This window comes from Tenrec ecaudatus, chromosome 13, assembly GCF_050624435.1.
Source record: "Tenrec ecaudatus isolate mTenEca1 chromosome 13, mTenEca1.hap1, whole genome shotgun sequence".
NCBI classification, from domain to species: Eukaryota; Metazoa; Chordata; class Mammalia; order Afrosoricida; family Tenrecidae; genus Tenrec; species Tenrec ecaudatus.
This window is the reverse complement of record NC_134542.1, coordinates 136,604,972-136,625,546: the sequence shown is the minus strand read 5'-3', so window position 1 is coordinate 136,625,546 and position 20,575 is coordinate 136,604,972. Positions and strand designations below refer to the sequence as shown.

The following is a 20,575-nucleotide window of genomic DNA, read 5'->3' as shown; positions in this document are numbered from 1 at the left end:
GTGTCTACCCACACTGAAGTTAATACTCATGTTTGTGTTTGTATTGGCCCGCGGTATGCTATTCTCTCTCTCTCTCTCTCTCTCTCTCTCTCTCTCTCTCTCTCTCTCTCTCTCTCTCTCTCTCTCTGCCTGTGTCTTCCATACTCTCATTCCTTCTTGCCCTTTCTCATGACAGGGGTTCCTAGGATACACTGGATGCTCAAAAAGTCACTTCCATCAGGTAGATTCTAACTCATAGCTCCCCTACAGGACAGGGTAGAACTGCCTCTATGGGTTTCCAAGACTACTTCTTTAGTAGAAAGCCTCACCTTTCTCTCTCAGAGCAACCAGTGGTTTTGAACTGCTGACCTTGTGGCTAGCAGTCCAACTAGTAACCAGCTATGCCACTAGGGCTCCTAAAAACTCATTGCCATTGAGTTGACCCAGACTCAGAGCGACCCCATCGGATGGAATAGAAGTGTTCTTATGGGTTTCCAAGACTGTAATACATGTTTTTTGTCGTTGTTGTTGTTGATGTTATTGTTGTTGGGTGTAAATCTTTACAGCAGTAAAAAGCCTCATCTTCCTCCCTGAGATCAACTGGCAGGTTTGAACAGCTGACCTTTTAGTTAGCAGCCAAATGCGTCTCCCACTGCGCTTCCAGGGCTCCGTGGGGGCGGTGACGTTCAATGGCTACCCATTAGAGACTGGTATTTGACCGACTTCTTGACGTCAAGTGCACAGCTCCAGAGGTGAATAGTAGTTAAATGTGCAGCATTAGAGGACATGCAAAGTCCCGATGGAGCATGTCACCCAAGGACACCCCACAGTGATTGCTGGGTGCTCATCTAGTAATTCTTACTAAATATGACATGCCTGACATTGACGTGGGCCCATTCCTGGTAGAGCAGTGGCTGAGGAAATTGGAAAATGTTAACCACCCGACTTTTGTGAGCCAAATGCTCACCAAACTTTCACTGGCTTTTGCGGCCGCTCTCATTCTTTGCGGTGCTTCGCCATGTGTAGATCATCCCACACGTGTCTGTCTTTGGCAAATTGTCCATCCCAAGCTGGCAGCTCCCTACCACCCACGAAGGTCCTGCAGCCTCCCACCAACACTTAGCCATGGTGTGATCAAGAATGAAAATTAATTTCCATTTCAGCCTATGAAAAATATAATTAGCAAGGGGAATCTGCTGCCAAAATAAATTATGCCCCTCATTTCCATAGGCAAATGTTTTTTCTAATTACTCACCACTTTGCATTGAAATCTATTTGTATGCAAAATTAGAGTTGGCAGTTGTGCTGTTGTGGGGCACTTCCCGTTTTCCATTCCTTTGTGTCCTCTTCATCCATTCCCTGCACGTTCAAAATCACGCCTTCCTGGACCAGGTGCCTCTGCTCCCTTCGGAGAGCTGGCACAACTAGAGGCTTTGCTGCAAACCCGATCCCTCTGATTAGAAATCACATTTAGAATGAGCTATTAATTGTATGTTACCCTGGAACAGAGCACACAAGGAAGTAATGAATGGAGGGCACAGTGGTGGCGGTTTTCGTTCTTAACTCTCCGTGGGGAAAGGTCGTCGTTGGAGTTTCATAGAGGGGTTGGAGAACTAGCACAGAAACAATCATTAGAGTTTGAATAAATAAAACCACCTTGAAAATGCGTGCTGCTCTAACGTAAAGCTAGTGTTTACGTCTACTTGGGAAAACGGCCTACATCTTGGAGTGCTAGACACTGGAGATGGTGTGGAAAAGACGGCTTTGGGGACGTGGGACACTATAGCAAACTTAATTATAGCAAGGAATAGGGGGCAGGCGTTCCCACGTTAACACTGAGAGCAGATGGGACCTGAAGGAGTCCTGCTGGCAGAGGGGGTAGTGAGGTCAGCAGCTCAAGACCCACCCCCCCACCCCGGTTGCTCCGCTGGAGATAGAGGAGGATTTCCAACCTCATCAAGGTTAGTCTCGGAATCCCACCTGGGCAGTCCTACACTGTGCTGCAGCTTGCTGTTGGTCAGAATTGACTTCACAACAGTAAGCTGGGACCTCTAGCGGACCGCTGACCCTTTCAGCTCCTCCTTTCCCTTGATTTGCAAGATGGAGAATACTGTTCTCCCTATTTGAGTCTTTAGAAGTTCACAGGTGGCTGGAGGAGGTGATGATTCACCCACAGCCCAGCAGGTGAGCGGGGCACTTCCTCAAGTTTTAAAATGGGTAAATTTAGACCAACCCAAAGGAAGCACTATTTTGCATAACAGGTGGGGGAAGATATAGAACACATTGCAATAAGAGCTGGCGTATCTGGAAATACAGATTCATTGGCTGTTACTATAAATGAGGACAGAAGGCTCCCACTTGGCTATTAATGGAAATGAAGGTGGCGGGTGTCTCCGCTCCCTTCATCGGTGTCTGTTTTTCATCCTGTCTCACACCATTCCCTGGGTTCGGTGGGCCCCAAAAGCAGAGAAGTAGCTCTTTAGCCCTGCTCGTGCACAAGCTACTTTTCCTCTCCACCCTCCCTGAATGTGCCGTGCTAGGAACAGCCTCGGTTGATAAAGACTCATTCCCCCATTCTTCCTGTGGAGCGAATAGATGGCCAGAGATTGCCCACAGAGCAACAGCTAATGGAGAAAGAAAATCATGAAACCTGAGCTGCAAAGAGGCAAGCCTTACCTTCTCCGCTGAGAGTTGAGGTAGTCAGTTCCAATCCCTCTTGTGTTCGCCATCCTCAGGCTTTCAGCGCGGTACAGATTAAGTGCCGCTTACACTCTGATAATGCATTAAATAAGAAAAATCGGAGGTAAAGTGCAGAAAGTGCAATCGAGCTCAAGGTCAGCATGCAGCTGTGTGTGGCTTTGGGAGTGAAAAATAATGGTTTCTTAACATTCAGTCTAAGCACCAGAGCAAATCCACGGATGCCCTTTCTTTGAGTGTGCCTACCCAGAATTCCTGCTGTGTTACACAGTGACCATTATTCTCATCGGATGCCCAAAGGACTGGCTGGAATATATTTTCAAATAGCTATTCCCAGTCATTTTGACGAGGCCCACAGCAGTCTTGATATTGAAGCCAATTAAATGACGGCATAGTAGAATAGAAAAGTGATAAACCCAAAATATCAAAACCAATGCCGTCGGGTGGATTTCAACTCATAGCAAATAGGATAACCCCACTGCCATCGAGTCAGTTCCAACTCATAGCCACCCTACAGATCAAAGCTGGGTTTCCAAGGCTGTAAAGATAGAGCGTATAGACCCTGAGAGGTTCTGAGACTATACATCTTGAGGGGTGCAGCAAGCCTCGTCTTTCTCCCCAGCAGAGACTGCTGGGTTTGCAGTTAGGAGCCCAGTGCCGAACCCACAGCAACAACAGGCTCCTGGCTGTTAGACAATCGCCTACCTTCTCTGGTCCCTCTAAGTCTTCGTCTCTAACCTGGAGATAACCGTGCTACCTAGTGCCCAGAGTCTTTCAACAGCTGAAATGGGCCAGGGGCTGCCTCTGGAACACACCAGCAATTAACTGCTCCTAAGTAGTTCAGGTTGAAGCAGAGGAAAATGAACCCAAATCCACGAGAGAGCAAGTATGTCCTTGAGTCTATCCCGCTGGAATTGCAGGAACATATCAAGAACAGATGTGCTGCATTGAACGTTAATGACACAAGACCTAACGAGCTGTGGGATGTCATTGAGAACCAGGCAGAAAGCAAAAGGTCATTAGAAAGAGAGGCAGGAAAGAAAAGACCAAAGCATATTATAGGAGAGACTGAGACTTGCTCTTAATCATAGAGTAGCTAAAGCAAACAGGAGAAATGATGATGTTAAAGAGCTGAACGGATAATTTCAAAGGGCTTTTGGAAAAGACAAAGTAAAGTCTTATAATGAAATTTCAAAGGCCTAGAGTTAGAAGCCCAGACAGAACGAACTGTAAGCATATCTTAAACTAAAACAATTATAGGAAAAAAATTAAAGATTCGAGTTCAAATATGAAAAGGTGATATGGGTGACATATTGAGTGAGACAAACAGCATCAAAAGAATATGGAAAGAATGCACTGAGTCACGGTTCTAGATACTAGTAGACAGGCCGCAATTTCAGGAAGTAGCGTATGAGCCAGAACCAATGGCGCCGAATCAAGAAGTCCAAGTTTCCCCGAAGACATTAGCTAAAAACAAGGCTCCCGCATTTGAGGAATACCAACTGAAATGTTTCAACAAGCGGATGAAGCGCCAGAAACACTCAAAGAATTTGGAGCTTAGATTCCTGGCCAACTGACTGGAAGAGATCCATGTCTGTACCTATTCCAAAGAAAGGTGGCCTAAAAGGAGGCACAAATGATAGAACCGTGTCATCACTGTCACATACAAATAAGATTTTGCTGAAGGTAATCCGACACTTGCAGCAATACCCGGAGAGGAAGCTGCCGGAAATCCAGGCCGGATTCAGAAGAGGACATGGAACCAGCGATATCCTTACTGATGCCAGAGGGCCGTTGGCCGAAAACAGAGAATACCACAAAGATGTGTACTTGTGTTTTGTTGACGATGCAAAGGCACTCATCTGAAGGGATCCTAACAAACCATAGGTAGTCCTGAGAAGAATGGGGATTCCAGAACACAGAACTATTTTCATTAGGAACGTGTCCATGGGTCAAGAGGCAGTTGTACACACTGAGCAAGAGAATACTACCTGGTTCAAACCCAAGAAAGGTGTGTATCAGAGTCAATGCTCGTGTCATACCTACAGGGCATCATGCTTGGAGGAAGGCTGATTAATAACCTTCAATATGCAGATGACAGAAAGTGAGGACGACTCAAAGCACTGACTGATAAAGATCAAGGCTTACAACCTGCCGTATGGATTACAACTTAATGTTAATAAAACAAAAATTCTCACAACTGGACCAAAAAGTGACATTATAAAAAATGGAGAAAAGATGGAAGTTGTCAAGGATACCATCTTGCTTGGCTCCACAATCAGTGCCCATGGAAACAGCAGTCAGACCATCCAGCAGCACATTGCATTGGGTAAATGTGCCGCACAGACCGTTTTAAAGTATTGAAAAGCAAAGCTACTACTTGGAGGACTAAGTTGCACCTGCCCCAAGCCATGGTATTTCACTTGCCTTGTGTGAAAATTGGACATTGAATAAGGACGCCCAGAGAGGAATTGATGCATTTCAATCGTGGTGCTGGTGCAGATGACTGAGACTATCATGAACTGCCAAAGAGCGAGCAAATCCGTCCTGCAAGTGGTGCAGCTAGGATGCTCCTTGGAAGCACGGGTGGCTCGATGTCATCGCATATACTTTGGGCATGTTGTCGGGAAAGGCCAGTCCCTGGGAGAGAAATGTTTGGTGCAGTAGCAGGGAGGGAAAAAGAGGAAACCCCTCTACAAGATGGAGTGACACTGTGACTACCCAGAACCACGGTGTGCATGGTGCAGGACCGGCAGTGTTTGCCTCTGCTACACACATGTGGGGTCACTACCCTGTTTCCCTGAAAATATGACAGTGTCTTATATGAATTTTGGCTCCCAAAGATGCGCTAGGTCTTCTTTTCAGGGGATGTCTTATTTTTCCATGAAGAATACTGTACACATTTATTGTTTATTGTTTTATTAAAAGCGACCTCTCACTTCCTGTCTGCTCCGGCTGCGCTGTGGCCAACAGTAAGCTGTGCGGCGGCGGCCGCCACTACGGTCCAGAGTCCAGGGTTATGGTAGCTTTGTGGGGCCTTATTTTTGGGGGGATGCCTCATATTTCAGCGAGAGGCAAAACTGTAAGTAGATCTTATTTTGGGGGGATGCCTTACTTTCTGGGAAATAGGGTATGAATGGAGACTGACTCATTTTCCCTAATTACACCACCAGTTCACAGTATTGTGGTGAGGGTCATGAACTCATATATAGCTTGCATAGTGTCTGTCTTTGTGTGTCAGTTTGTAAGTACTGCGATGGCTTGCGTGTTACTGTAATGCAGGAAACTGGGCCATCAGTAGTTAGCACACCATCATTGCCATCCTTGATGGACACTTAACTGCTGCCTGCTTTTATTATGACTGGTGTTGTTAATGCCATTACTACTGCTGCTGCTGCTGGATTGAGAAATAGGAGACATGGATTTTCACGCCAACTTTACCACTTACTATATGAGTGAATCAGAAAATATTGCTACTGGTCATCTATGCAAGGATTTAATGACAAACAGAATGTGTAAAAACGTATCTTCTCTTTAAAAATATGGTTGTTTTTTTTCCCCCTCAGTTCAGTTTCAATCTTTATTTATTTTTTTAAATCGTTTTATTAGGGGCTCATACAACTCTTAACACAATCCACACATACATCAATTGTGTAAAGCACATTTGTACATTCATTGCCCTCATCATTCTCAGAACATTTGCTCTCCACTTAAGCCCCTGGCATCAGCTCCTCCCTTTTTTCCCCTTCTTCCCCACTCCCCGCTCCCTCGTGAACCCTTGAGAATTTATAAATTATTATTTTGTCATATCTTTCCCTGTCCAATGTCTCCCTTCACCCACTTTTCTGCTGTTCGTCCCCCAAGGATGAAGTCACAGTGGTGTGAGTGGTGATACTGGGAGGGGAGAGGGAAGGTTAAGTTGGAAAGGAGGAACCGATTACAAGGATATAGAAATGGTTTTATTGACATATACTTCACATATCATGCAAAATGTGTCTCTGTAATCACAAGAAGGCTATAGAAAGTTCTTTCAGTGTTAACATTTGGCTTAGTCTCAGTAGAGGGCCTTCCCAAGGCAGGTCCGATCCAAACAGTATCCTCCAAGGGAGCCTGTCGGCTCACGTAAGTTCAAGGTGGACATAGCAGCCCAGACGGTTAGGGTGAGTGCTTTTGCAAGCTCTCGACAATGTCTTGTCAACCTTCCCAAGGGACACAGGACAGTCACAGGAGCTTTGGGGAGGGTGGGGGGAAGCAAGGAGCGTTGTGCCAGCACTTTCTTATCTCCAGTCAAGACAATCCACCTGTCCATCTTCCAGGCTGCAAAGGGCTGCCCTGTGAGTTTCCTTGTTGGGAAACCTTCCCCATCAGTCCCCCAGCAGGAATAGTTCCCCTTCAAATGGTCCTTGTCCTCAAACTCAAAGAACATTTCCGTGGACTCCACTCTTGTCCCTCAAGATGTCACAATCTCCCACTTGATCTACAAATTAAAAAGTGCAGGATTCTTGAGGGAAGGGTTTGAGAAACAGAAAGGTATAGACCTAGGTGGAGCTATTGCCCCAAACTGAACATTAACAACAGTAGCTTCACAGTTGGGCATTTGTGTTTCATAAAGGTTTCGGTGATTTTTGTGGCAATATATCTTTTTTAATGTACTTTTACATGTGTATTTACCTTTAATTGCTGGACCTCAGAATTCTGCTCTGTAAAATATCCCAAGATTTCATTCGGTTTTCTCTCAAGTGTCATTTGATTCGTGCGCATCAAATGATGGAGTATTTGAGTTGAAATAGAAAGGGACGCTTTTGAGCTGGAGACTCCAGATACATGGGCCCCTTTCACAGTCGCCTCGAGCTTTGTTCAGGAAAGAACATAGATGGACCCCATGAGATCTGCCCATACGGCATTTACACTTGTGGCAGAGTCACTGACTGTGAGGCAGTATGCCTCCTTTCATGTTCAGGTTTCCAAACAGCTAAGTGTTACTGACTTTATTCCATGTTAAAAACCACAGTCATTATCTCAGAAATCTCAGGCACCACACGGTACCCTGCAAATCCTTACTTTCAGAGAGCCAGGTTTCTACTTCTGAAGGTATGCTCTGATTAATTACAACTTGTCATAAAGCCAGGTGATGGGCTGAGCAGGGAGGAAAAAGTGGAGTGGTACTGCGCACACACACTTGTTGTAGAATGCACCACTACTCTGAGGGCTGCAAAGAGAGCCGTTTAATACAGTCAATGAGAACTTCCAGTGTTTTCGTGTTGCTGCAGGGAAAAGAAGCCAGCGGAAACCTGCAAGAGGATGAAGAAGCCCCAGTGGAAGAGCCCACGCTTCAGAGCCACATCATAGGTAAAGGCGCATGTCATGCTTTTTCGCTAACTGTGAGACACCTTCTGCATGCCCCCGTTCAAACCAGCCGTCTTCTTGGGAAGCAGGTTACACATGTCTCCCTCATGAGAGACTGAATCTTAACGTGGTTTCTACCAAGGTCTTCCACGCTGAACGCGACCATAAAATACGTGAGTCAGGCAGCTTGCATAGAACATGAGTTCTTTTCAGGTGACACCAATAGGCCCAAGAGTGAATGCAAATGGATGAGACATGAACACGAGCCAGCGTCAAATAAAAGGAGAGTGCGTCTAAATAATTTCACTCAGAGAAGGGTATCAACTTTGAATCAATCCAATTTCTGTAACTGTCTCTAGAAGCAGCTGTCGTGAACACATAGTGGTTAGAAACGTGAGGTGATTACTCCCCTGAATTAGATTTTGTTTCAATCGTGTATCTTTGAAACAGAGAACCACATGGAGTAAGTGAATCTCGCATGCCATACTCTGCAGCTCACGTTGCTCGCCAGTTCCGATAGGGCTCAAGTGATGATACATCGTTGGGAGTGAAACAAATTTGGCTCCTCAGCTCTGTCTCAAAATGGTACAGAAGCCCGAGTGAAACTCAAGTTCCCAGCACAGAGAGACATTGCTATTGTGTTTTCAGCTTTTGGGAGGTAGCTGGGTGATGTCGGAGCGTTCTATGCGTATGATCCTTGTCAAGAGATAAAAGAGCTGATCATTTTCACAGCTCTGGGCCTCCTTGAACACTTGCAGAACGCGTTGTCCCCCAGGCTCTACGAATGGCTGTGGATGTACACATGCTGATTCTGCGCTAGAAACCAAGACACGAGGAAATCATTGCTTCCAAACGCCTGTGGGTGTAGTTGACAATACCAAGTACCATGATCAGGGATGCGACAGCCCGCTCACATCTCTGGCATCTCCGCTGTCCCCCATCCTGCCTTTTCGCTAGAGTATCTAGCTGTCACTGCACTCTGTGCCATGCGGGTGCACGTGTTGCCAGTTTCCAGGGTACCCCGTTGTCTGCACACTGTAATGCACAGTGGATCGCAGAGAATTGCTGTACCCCACAGTTTAATGAGACCAGCACACCATGACAGCTGAAGGAGTGTAGTCTGAATAAAATTAGCATTCCAAAAAGAGACCCTTTGTTATAGTTGTCAAAGTAAAATACATAAATTGGTATCTGCTCCCAGTGCCGAGCTAATAAGCAAGTTAAATATTGTTTTAACAGCCATCAGACTCGGCAGACGCTAGGTAAAATCTGCTGAACCATCATTTTTCTGTAATGACGTGTTCTTGTGCCTGTAAAATAACATATATGTAGCTAGGCGCTGTATATTTTGCAAGAATTACACAGTAATGCAAGCATTTTAAATCGACCAGCAAGGCTTTAGAGCTCTTTGGCTCATTATGAACGACATTAGGCACACGAGGCTATTACAAGAGAAATCTGATAAAATGAAATGCAATGTAAAATTCTGTTCCTCCATCACACTAGCCACATTTTCAGTGGCCACATATTTTATATCGTGTATTATCAGTGGTTCCCAGAGGGAGTGATGATGTGATAATTCCCCCAACAACACCCTCCTTACACCCCCAAGGTGCTGAAGTAATCCAGAGGGCTGGAAAAGCAGATACCTACAATTTATCCTGGATCATAGGCTGTATTACAAAAGGTTTCAATTACCAGAGGGCACCGATCTATCTATTTATTTATTTATTTATTTATTTATTTATTTGCCTATCTATCTATCTATTTATTTATTTATTTATTTGCTTTGTTCTTTCAAAGAGACAGTAGGCCAAGTCTGCTTGGGAACCTGTGATTTATACATGCATTGGACAGCGCTTCTCTAGCTTGCTGCGGCTATATGCCATGAAGTCAGTTCACCCCCACCGCCATGCCATGTGACAGAGAGCTGCCCCATGGATGTCCACAGCTGTACTCTTAATGGGATGGAGCACCGGGGGATGTTAGTAGATTGCACGTTGGGCCTCTAGTGGCAAGGTCAGCAGATGGAACCCACTGGAGTTCCTCTGGAGAAAGATGGGTCTCAGAAGTCCACAGGGGCACATCTCCTGAATTTGATTTGGGGGCTCAATATTGATGGGAAAAGATGGCCAGCTCTTTGCTCCTACAAAGCCAAGGGGTGACTTCAAGCCATTAACCTTTCAATCCGCAGCCCAGTGCTTGACCATTGTGCCATCAGACCCCCTGTAGATAGCGCTGATGGGAGGAACTTCAGACCATGGTTTTTGACAGAGAGCTGACCTTGTCTTCAGATAAATGTAGATGCGGCTGTTCAAAACTGCTAGCTACTATTGCATGCAAGTAACAAAACAAATCAAAAATACTAACTGTGATGGAGGCAAGCCAGTCATTCAGCTATCTCTACGGTGAACCAGAGACGCATATAAATCATTGGTATATGAATGTGCTTGGGGCTTGCATTTAGTTCTAGCCCCAGTCTAAAAAAACAATTGGTTCTTATGACATGGCCCTGCCTGGTGCTTACCCTCATGAAGAGATCGCTAAAGATTTGGGTGCTAAGGCAAAGTGTGGTGAAGAACCTAGATGGTGTCCCACTATGAGAAAGAATAGCATCTCAGCTTCTAAGGTTTTGTCTTTAAACAAGCAGCCTTCTAAGTGAGGCATCAACTAAGTCCACATGGAAGAAGCACACCAGCCTGTGGGATCCAAGGACTTTGAATAATAGAACCCACATCCAAAGGGGGTATCAGAGCTTAAATTGTGAAACCCAGTTTGCAGAAGGCTATGGGTGACAGTAGAAGCCCAAAATCCATTTGCAGGGTCCACACATAGAGTTTGCCTCCAGTGAATGCCCTCTGACCACAGGTAAGGCATGTGAATGGCCTTGTTATCACACAGAGAGCATTGCAAAATCGATTGTGGCAGATGGAGTTAGGTCAAATTGTAATTGCTTGTCATTTGATCTCCCTCTCGAGCTATTTAAAAACTGTTTCAATTTAAAAAACAAACGCAACTAGAGGGAAATACACATGGATTAAGCCCCTGGTCAATCCCCTGTGAACATAGACCAGGGATGTGAACAGCCTTGCTGTCAGGCAGAATGCATTGGCAAGTGGATTGTTGCAGGTGCAGTTAGACTGACATTTAGCACCTTATTACTGGTCTCCCATTTGACCCATTTAAATTTTCTTTCTAGTTTTTAATATTTCTGCTCTATTTTCAATTGCTTTTCTTTGTTTCATTTTGTTATTGATGTTAGTGTTTTGTTTTGTTTTTAGTTTTAAGTGTTTTCTGAATGTGAACTTGAGGATAGATAAATCTGTAGAAAGAGTAACTGGATTAGTGGTTTCTCGGGAGTCTGGCAGGGAAGGTTAAGGGGGAGCCAATAATGATGGGTACAAGAATGAAGAAAATGTCTAAACCTGACTGTGATGAAGATCTTATAAGTCTCTTTAATATGATTGAACTATTGAATTAGATGATTTGTCAATTATATGCCAATGAAACGGTTTTAAAAATAGAGATTTCTAGTTTGGGGGAAATGGAAAAATGACACTCGACAAAGAAAGAAAGGAAGTCATTTAATTATCTTCTAGAATTAAAGTTTGTAAGGAAGGAAACATGAAATTGGTCTAATATTTCAAGAATGTTTTCAAAACCTTGACTTATATTATTTATCTGTCCTACCATATTATTATCAGGTTAACTTCTCTTTATCTTCGTTTCTGCTGGTTGTAAAATGATTTCTGTTACCCCCATGTATCCCATCCCACTGAGGTAAAATGCACACCTACCTCTCCCTTAGCAAGGTCCCATTATCCGACATCTCACATTGACGACAGTAGTGAGAAATCCACCACCTACCTTGACCATGAATGATGTATTCTGGCAGGAATGAATACTAAGGTGCTAGAAGAAAGTAGCCTTGGCTGTGAGGCTTACAATCCTGGGTCACTTTGACTAGGCCATGAGTCTCAGATGGTTGGCAGTTATGTAATGATATAATTTGGCAAGTGTGTAGTGATGTAGTCAGCCTTCATTTGGTGACCACGTGTAATCATCCTCCACGGATACGCAAACCTGGTTTTTGCAGGATGAAAATCAATAGAAGGGAGGAGTTGGGTGTACAAGGAAAAGAAAATCTCCTCCCAGCTCCCCTGGGAATTGCATGTGACATAGCACTGATGAGCAGATGGCGAGTCCTGGGTGGCTACGTGTCACTTTTCAGCCTCTGTCACACGGCATAAAGAGCCCCGGTGGTGCAGTGGTTAGGCATTCAGCTGCTTACAGGAAAGTAGACAGTTCCGCCAGCTGCTCCACAAGAGAAAAACGTGGTGGTCTGCCCGTGTCATGGCTGTAGCCCTGCAGCCCTGGAAGCCCTATGAGACAGTTTCACCTGCCTGATGGGGTCACGGCGACTTGGAATCTAGTTGGCAAGAGACTTTCTTGGTGTGTCATAAGAGGTAGTAGGTAGAGGGGAGATGAGCATACTTCCCGGGGTAGCTAATCAATAGGACCCCTAGAGACCCTTTGAAAATCTCCCCCAGCTCAGTTTACTGGTGAGACACAACTAAAATAAGTGGTGATTGTTTATGAATGAGATAAGCTAAGTTACTGTTACTGATATTTATTCCACAATAGTATGAAAAAAATATGTATTCCTCTTCATCGTCCTAATGCTCCGTATTTTGTCTAAGTTTAGAATTGTCATATGGCCTCCCTGTATTTTATTACCATAGGCTATTCCAATTACCAATACCAACAAAGCTCATTTAAATATATTCTTCTAACCAAAGATCAGCTAATGCCTTTGACAGGGGAGAACAATCAGGAAATTTGTGAACCTCAATGTTTGCATTTAGGTGGCGGCGGGCAATCATGTTGGTTTAATCAAAATGGTACAAGTTAAATACAAGCGATGCAATTGTTAACAAAACCTGCTCTGTAATGAAACTCAAGAAAAGGGAATGAAGTGAAATAATTTGTCAAGATTTAATTTGTTAATGTAGGGTAACAATTATTCCAAGCTATTAACGAACCAAAGAACCTACAGCCTACAAGATCCCAAGACAAGAGAATCATCCAGGGCCCAGCTGCTGCTACTACTGGTCACTCGGCCTGGTGTCATAGCAGAGGGTCCGAGACAGAGCAGGAGGGAAATGTTGAACAAAAAAATCTAAAGCCAAGGAAGATGCACACGCAGGACTGGGGAGAGAATATGGAGGGACGCACACAGGGGAGCGAGGGCAGAATTGGGGAGAACGGGGATACATTGTGGGGAGTGCACTCCGTGCCGTGGGACATTTTGTGAACAAATTACCAAATGGCACCTAACAGCTTGCTCTGCAAACATGTGCCTAGGGCACAATCAAGTCAACAATGACAAAGAAATCGCTGTGGGTGACAATGGTCCCATCCTGTTGTTCATGGAGTCACCAGGAAACCATTTGAACAAAAACAGGGTGCCCACTAATATGTGGGAAATTTGCCAGTGTCTGCTTGCTGAGTGAAGCCCTTTGGGCACACCCCAATACATCTCTACTCTAATAGGCAGCATGCTGCACCATCATGGGAGGAGGGACGGGAAGTCCCTGCTGCGCTCAGGCAAGGAGCAGCCGGGGAATTGGCAGCAAGGAGAGAAAGGGTCAAGAGTACTCTTTAAGAAGTGCCCCGCTGCCTTTCTTGTCCCTGCAGGCAAGTGTCATGCCATTTTCTTCTGCTAGTCTGGCCATTTGCTCCCAAAAGGATGCCGGCACATACCTAGCTGCCTTTCTGTCAAGGTCGATCTATGGTCACCCATGTGGGTCACAATAGAACTATGCTTCAAAGGAGTTTTAATGGCGAGTGTTTTGATAATAGGTCAGAAGACTCCTTCTGAGGCATCTTTGAGCATACGTGGATCACTCACCTTTTGGTTAGCGGTGATGGTATCAACAGTTTGGACCACCCGGGAACTGATTCTCACCTGACACGAACTCCCAAACCAAACCCACCAGGCCTGGGGCCATTTGGACTCATGGAGACCCTGTAAGGCAGGGGGGTTCCACACCCTGCCCCTGGAGGGTTTCCAAGACTAAATCTTGCCAGGAGTAGCCCCCCTCATCTTTTGCCTACAGAACATCAGGTGGGTTAAAGCCGCCAACCTTGCAGTTAACAGCTCCGGGTTTACCCCCACTGGGCCACCAGGCCTCTTTCGCACATTCTAGACCTTCATGAAAGGAATCTTGCTTTCTTTGTGCTTCCTCACAAGACCATACATAAATAAAGAGCGTCATCATTGAATAAATGAATCGAAGAAAATCTGCTCTCATAAATCAGACTTCTTTTTTAATAAACAAGTAAATCACTAGCCCAGCCCAATAGAAATAATACTAATAGAAATGATCACAAGCACTCTATTTCTAACTCGTCTTTTCTGCTATTTAATTATATTGCATGTACCCTCTGAATTATAATAATTAGGAGCTCTAGTGGAGCGGTAGTTTAACTGCAAGGTTGACAGTTCAGCGTACCAGTTCAAACCCACCAGCTGATCCGAGGGAGAAATTTGAGGCCGTCTGCTCCCAATACTCTTAGAAACCCAAAGGAGTCATTCCGTTCTGTCATGTAGTATCTCTGAGTTAGAATTAGCTTGAGGAAAAAACAAAAAGAATTAGCTTGATGGCAGTGTGTTTATTATACAAATTATCTACTAGGGCTGAGTCATCAGTAGGAATCCCGGTTGTACTGCCTTGTATTAAAAACACCAGCCCAAAGTCACCAAAAGTATCTCCCCGAAGGAAGGCAGGATTTAGAAATTCCTGCCGAAATTAAGGAATTTGCAGAAGTCAAGCAAAATGGAATGGTGTCCACCAAAACAAGGATGCACAGCAGACTGTCCTGAAGGCAAAATATGTTCCCATCTGCCATCCTGAAAGAAGGACACAGAAAAATCTGCCAGGCATCCAGTGGGCGAGTGCCTTAGTGCCCCACGAGTAAAGACACCAAAAAGAATTCTGCCACCCAAGTCCCGCAAGACAAAGTCTTTCCGTCACTCTCCTTTCCTTGCATAGCTTTCTGAAGGTGTCTTGCTGGTCTCCTCTCCCTCCTAGTAGCTGACTCTCCAGACATCAGACCTTCCGAATCCGTCTGTGCCTTCCTCCAGCCTAGCCATCTCTGGCATCATAACAGCGAATGCACGTGAGAGAGAGGGTGGCAGGTGCTTAGTATCTTTAATTAGTTAACAGATTGCAAACCAGTTTACTTCCATCTCCCAAGGAATTTGGTTTCCTCTTCTTTATCCTCTCCTAGATGTACGCTAATCTGGTGCCTTTAACTCATGTCAGTGTAGTGATGAATTCAGTCGGTATCTCTTGAGGCGATCGACTTCATTAGAACCAGGTCCTAGTTAGGGAAGCTTCACTTCCACTTAAGAGGCACCCTAAGTTTCAGATAACTGTAATGTGCTACAAGGAAGATTATGGTGCAGAAGAAAGGACGGCCTGTGTTATACTCCAGATGAGGAAATGCATGAGAGTTGATGCCTAAGGGAAGCAGAGTTGACGTCATGCTCTCTGAGAGATGCTCTACCTAAATGCTCAGAAGGGAGCCTAGGAGATCTGGATCACTTCACACAATGGCCACTGAGCTCTATAAAACATAACCTTTTGTTCTTATAACCTCTTTCCTAGCCATAAAGCGTATCAGTTACAATAACTGCGTGCCCAGTCGAGTTAGGTAGTTGTGGAATGGATAACAGAGTCATGGGGTGATATGTTATTGCTGTCAAGACACACCAGATTCTCAATGAAGGTTAACAGAAGCAGCAATGTTCTCATCAAGCAGAAGAGAGAAGTCCTGGCCTGAGACCCAAAATGTTTGGTGTGATCATTTGTATTGTTTTATTTTTTCTCAGGCGCTCACATCAAACACCTCAGTTACACAGACAAAAGAACTTGGGAATGGGTGCATAGTTCTCCAGGGACCTACTTTACTACATTCCAGGCCTAATAGACTATGATCAGCAGGTGTTATCTGCATGTGGATTATATAGATCACATATTAATCTAGGTCACATTCGGCTTTGATTCCTAAGTTGGCTTTCATACACCATTGCTACCAGTAGATCAAGTTCAGAGGGGGTAGGAAAAACTCCAAAGTATGGGGAGAGGCTCATATAAAAACCCAGAAGGGAATGGTCCAGGGCTGACAGGACACGTTCTCAGAGCCAGCCTCCCGTCAGGTTTGGTTTCCAGTCCCAAGGTCACATCATGGTCAAAATGCTGACTAAGAATCCATCCCTGGTCCCCACTCTCCAACAGCAGAAAGGCAGGAGGGTCGAGGAAGGACATTCTCCTTCCTTTAAAGACACTCTCCTCCCGCCCAGAGCCTACTGGCCCGAATGTAGTAGGTAGGTGAGAGAGCAACATCTAAAGTCAAGGGGAAAAGGGGAAACAGTATTTATTCCAGGCAGATGGCCACATATCCATCCAAATGGAGGCTCTCTGAGCTTGAGGACTGCAGTGCTCAACCTGTGGGTCGCAACCCCGTTGGGGATCAAGTGACCTTTTCGCCCGATTCATAACAGTTACAAAATTACAGTATGAAATAGCAGCGAAAATAATTTTATGGTTGGGGTGTCACCACAACATGTATTAAAGGGTTGAAGCTTTGGGAAGGTTGAGAACCACTGCTCTAGGAGAAGAACCGGTTTTCGGAGATAGCTAGCACTCTCAGTTGGCTGTCCACCCCCTACTAAAGTTTTCCCATTCAACCTCAGCTGATTGGTGGGGAAGGGACTTCATCAAAATTTCACTGCCATTTAGGAAAGCAATGGGAGAGAGAGCACAGTTGGGGGGGGGAGGGGTGTTGGGGGGAAAGATGTAATTAATTTCAGTGATTGGTGATTAGGCCCTCTTTTGCATAATCTGGGTTACCACTGTTCTCTATGCATGCAGTTAATCCGGAATAACTTCATGAGAAAATGTATTGAATTTAGATTGGCTTATCACCATCTTTATGAATAAACATATAATTGGTCACCAGCAGAGTCCATGGAGGTTAAAAATAAATCTTCTGTGGAATACAATGCAGCTAGAATTTTCCCTTCTCTGAAATTAAAACAAACAGGACAGCAGGGCTCCTGGTGCCGTGGCTGCCACTCAATTACAATCCTGAATAATTATCTGTCTTCTTTCAAGAATATTACTGATTTTCCCTGCTGAGAAAATTTGGAAGAAGTTAAAAATTTTAACAGAGCAATGGCATTCATATTTAAAATAAAATTAAAGCACATTTCATGAAGTTAATCAAACGTTCACAACTTTTTAGTGGAAGGCAATTTGGATCAAATGTCACATTCTGAACAGTGTCCTGACATATTTAGGCTTAGTTATAGAAAGGGAGATCTATAGATGATCAAAATAGAGTGTGGGTGGAAAGTACATATGTTCTCGATCATTACTTTGATGTATAATGATGTATTGTCCGCTCCCGGACTAACACAGAATCGGAAACTTCTAAGATGGTCATTAAAAAGCAAATAGGCCACTTTGACGCACCTGGTCTTTGCAGTCACCCCATACACATTCAAAAGCTGGACGAAGACAAGGAAAAGCAAAGGAGAGTTAGTGCCTTTGGCGTGTGGGCTGGTGAATGGTGACGTTCCGCGCACTACTGGAAGAACCAACATATTATATCTTGAGGAGTTACAACCAGAATCCGTCTTTGAAATGAGGCAGGGAAAGCGTCATCTCGTTTGCTGAAATCCTTCCATGAGATGGGTTAGCTCAACTTGTGACGGACAACAATGGGTTCCACGTTAGCAGCCATGAGATGGCACAGGACCAGTTAGTGTTTCATGCTCTTAAACACAAGCACATGCAGATGTGAAGTCAACCAAGTGGCCATGTCTATAAAACCAAAATTAAATGTTTCTGTGGATGAGGAATCGCATAATGTGATTATTCAATGATACAGACTCCATAATACTTTCCAGGATGATTTCAGTTCTCTGCTTTTGAATATAATTGACATGTATCATCATGAAAAAAATTCTTAATGAAGACAATTGGTAGTGCTCCCTAGAACGTGATAGCCACACACTCACGCCATCTCTTGAGGAATTCATTTTTTAAAAACACATGTAGCTAAAGTTTTCTAAGGAGCATTAGCTCCCAGTAGAGGCTGTCCCCAAACAAGAATGAAAAGAATATTTGTATGGAGGGCTGTAGAAAACCAACTGCAGAGTGGGGTTTGCAAGCCCTGTTAGAGAAGAAGTGAAGCAATAGAGAACGCAATCTAAAGATTCCACATATCTAAGCAAGAAAGGTGTAAATTAACTTTCAGGTAGAAACAAATGATCATTTGAATTGAATATCAAGTAAAACCCTTACTCACAACTGAAGAAAAAAAATTACTGAAGTAGCTGATGGAACCAAAAAGTCATCACCGAATAGCAAGGATGGACCATCTGAGAGAGAGGTAAAAACACATTGGATAAAAGCGGAGACAATCTACATCCATTTGTTGTATATGGAAATAAAGACTGTTAATGGTGTAAATGAAATATGAAAAAGAGCTACTGACTGAGAAATTTTCCAGTCTTCCTATTTAGCAAACCAAATGAGTCCCAAGAAAGTAAAATAGCAAGAAACCTATCCAGAACCATATGAATGTAGACCACCCCCAATAAAGGAAGTCTAAAAAATAGACTTTTTAAAACTAAAAAGAAAAATTGCATTACATACCCTGTTTCCCCAAAAATAAGACAGTGGCTTATATTAATTTTTGCTCCCAAAGATGCACTGGGTCTTATTTTCAGGGGATATCTTATTTTTCCATGAAGAAGAATATCGTACACATTTATTGTTGAACAACGAAAAAGGAAATTTATTACCTGTATTTGGCACGGTAGTAGTTGTCAGCACAAACAGCAAAACCAGACAAACTGTGAATCCTACAGTATCAAGAATTTCTTGTTACTACCATTATTTCCATGTACAACCATCTATGGTACATTTACTCATAATCTATGGTACATTTACTCACACTTCCTGTCTGCTCCGGCTGCACTGCAGCCAACAGTGAGCTGCACAGTGGCGACATCTACCGCTACGGTCCAGAGTCCAGAGTTTTGGTAGCTTCGGGGGGACCTTATGTTCAGGGAGGTCGTATTTTCAGGGGGATGCCTTATATTTCAGCAAGAGGCAAAACTGTAAGTAGGTCTTATTTTCAGAGGATGTCTTACTTTCGGCGAAACATGGTGGTAGTAAATGGTGGCAGTTGTAATTGTAAGTAGTGACCATATGTGATAGTTATATAATCTGTTGTCAATTTGAGAGGATTAAGAGTGAAGAGGTGGAGTTTAGCCTGTCAATCAGGCCGTAGCTTGATGACCTCATTTGGAAGTGCTAAGAAGATAAATAGCTCACTGGAGGCAGGACACACGCTCACTCCCTCTGATACATCCCATTGACAAGACACATGAAGCTACACTAGAACTTTGGAGCCGGAGCCACGTGGAGGCCCCTGCCATTGCTGAGGTGCTCACACCGCCACTGGATCCACAAGACCTTCCACCCACTGGCCTGTGATCCTGCTGCATTCGGCATCATTGCCTGTGTTGTGTGAGTCTGAAGAGGACTTTATAGATTGGTATTGGACAGATGGACTAATATCGGACTTATGGACTTGATCTGGACTGGGCTGGGATGTTTTCTCCATATTTAACTGCTCTTATATATAAAACTCTTTCTTATACATGTGTCTATGAATTTGTTTCCCAAGTCTGTCCAGACTAACCCACCATAACAAATGGTTTTAAGTAATGACAGTTTAGATAGAGTGGCGGGTCAGCTTCTTTCAACGAGTGAAGGCAGTATCATTAGACCTTCAATGTGCAGAGGGAAGGTAATTGTCAGTCTAGGCACGAAAGTCGGTGACACTGTGCTTCAAGAAGGAAAGTAATGTAAAGACTTTTCCACACCTAGAAAAACTGAATTTTCTCCCAGTAACCTCACTAAAATAACTTCTAAATACTACCCATCAGGCAGATGAAAAATTACTCCAGAGGACGGCGTGAGAGACTCAAGGAGAATGATAATCAGAGAAGGGAAGAAATGTGTAACAATGAAAGTAACATTTAATGTATGTCACTAACGTGTTGATGTGTATCAAAATAGAAATTAATTTCAGACAATAATAGAAGAGAGGTTGGGATGCGTGGGAAGTTTATACTACTGCTCATCCTTGCATTATTGATGAAGATTTATGTGTTAACTTTAGAGTGTGAGAAGTTATATGTGCATGCTAAAAAGTGTCGGGCGACGACTAAAAGGATTCGAAATAGAATGTAAAATGTTAAAACTAGTAGCAGCACTAGGTAATAAATGGAAAGGTAAGAAGGAAAAAGCAATCCAGAGGAAAATAATGTGTGTGTGTGTAAAATATGTGTGTGTATGGTAGCCATGTAGAATGCATAACATAAAATAAAATAATACAAAATTAGTTTAAACAAATCTAAAAGGATTTAAAATTAGTATAGGCTACATTCTCTAGTTAAAAAGCAAAG

At 43.8% G+C, this 20,575-nt stretch overlaps 1 protein-coding gene across 1 annotated transcript in view; it reads left to right on the top strand.

Moving 5' to 3' along the window:
- The window catches only part of NCKAP5 (NCK associated protein 5), a 965,306-nt gene that overhangs the window by 900,336 nt on the left and 44,395 nt on the right, over positions 1–20,575 (top strand). Inside the window, exon 12 of the mRNA XM_075529168.1 lies at positions 7,947–8,025. Coding sequence (XP_075385283.1) covers positions 7,947–8,025 — 79 coding nt within the window. The remainder of the gene's footprint in view (positions 1–7,946; positions 8,026–20,575) is intronic.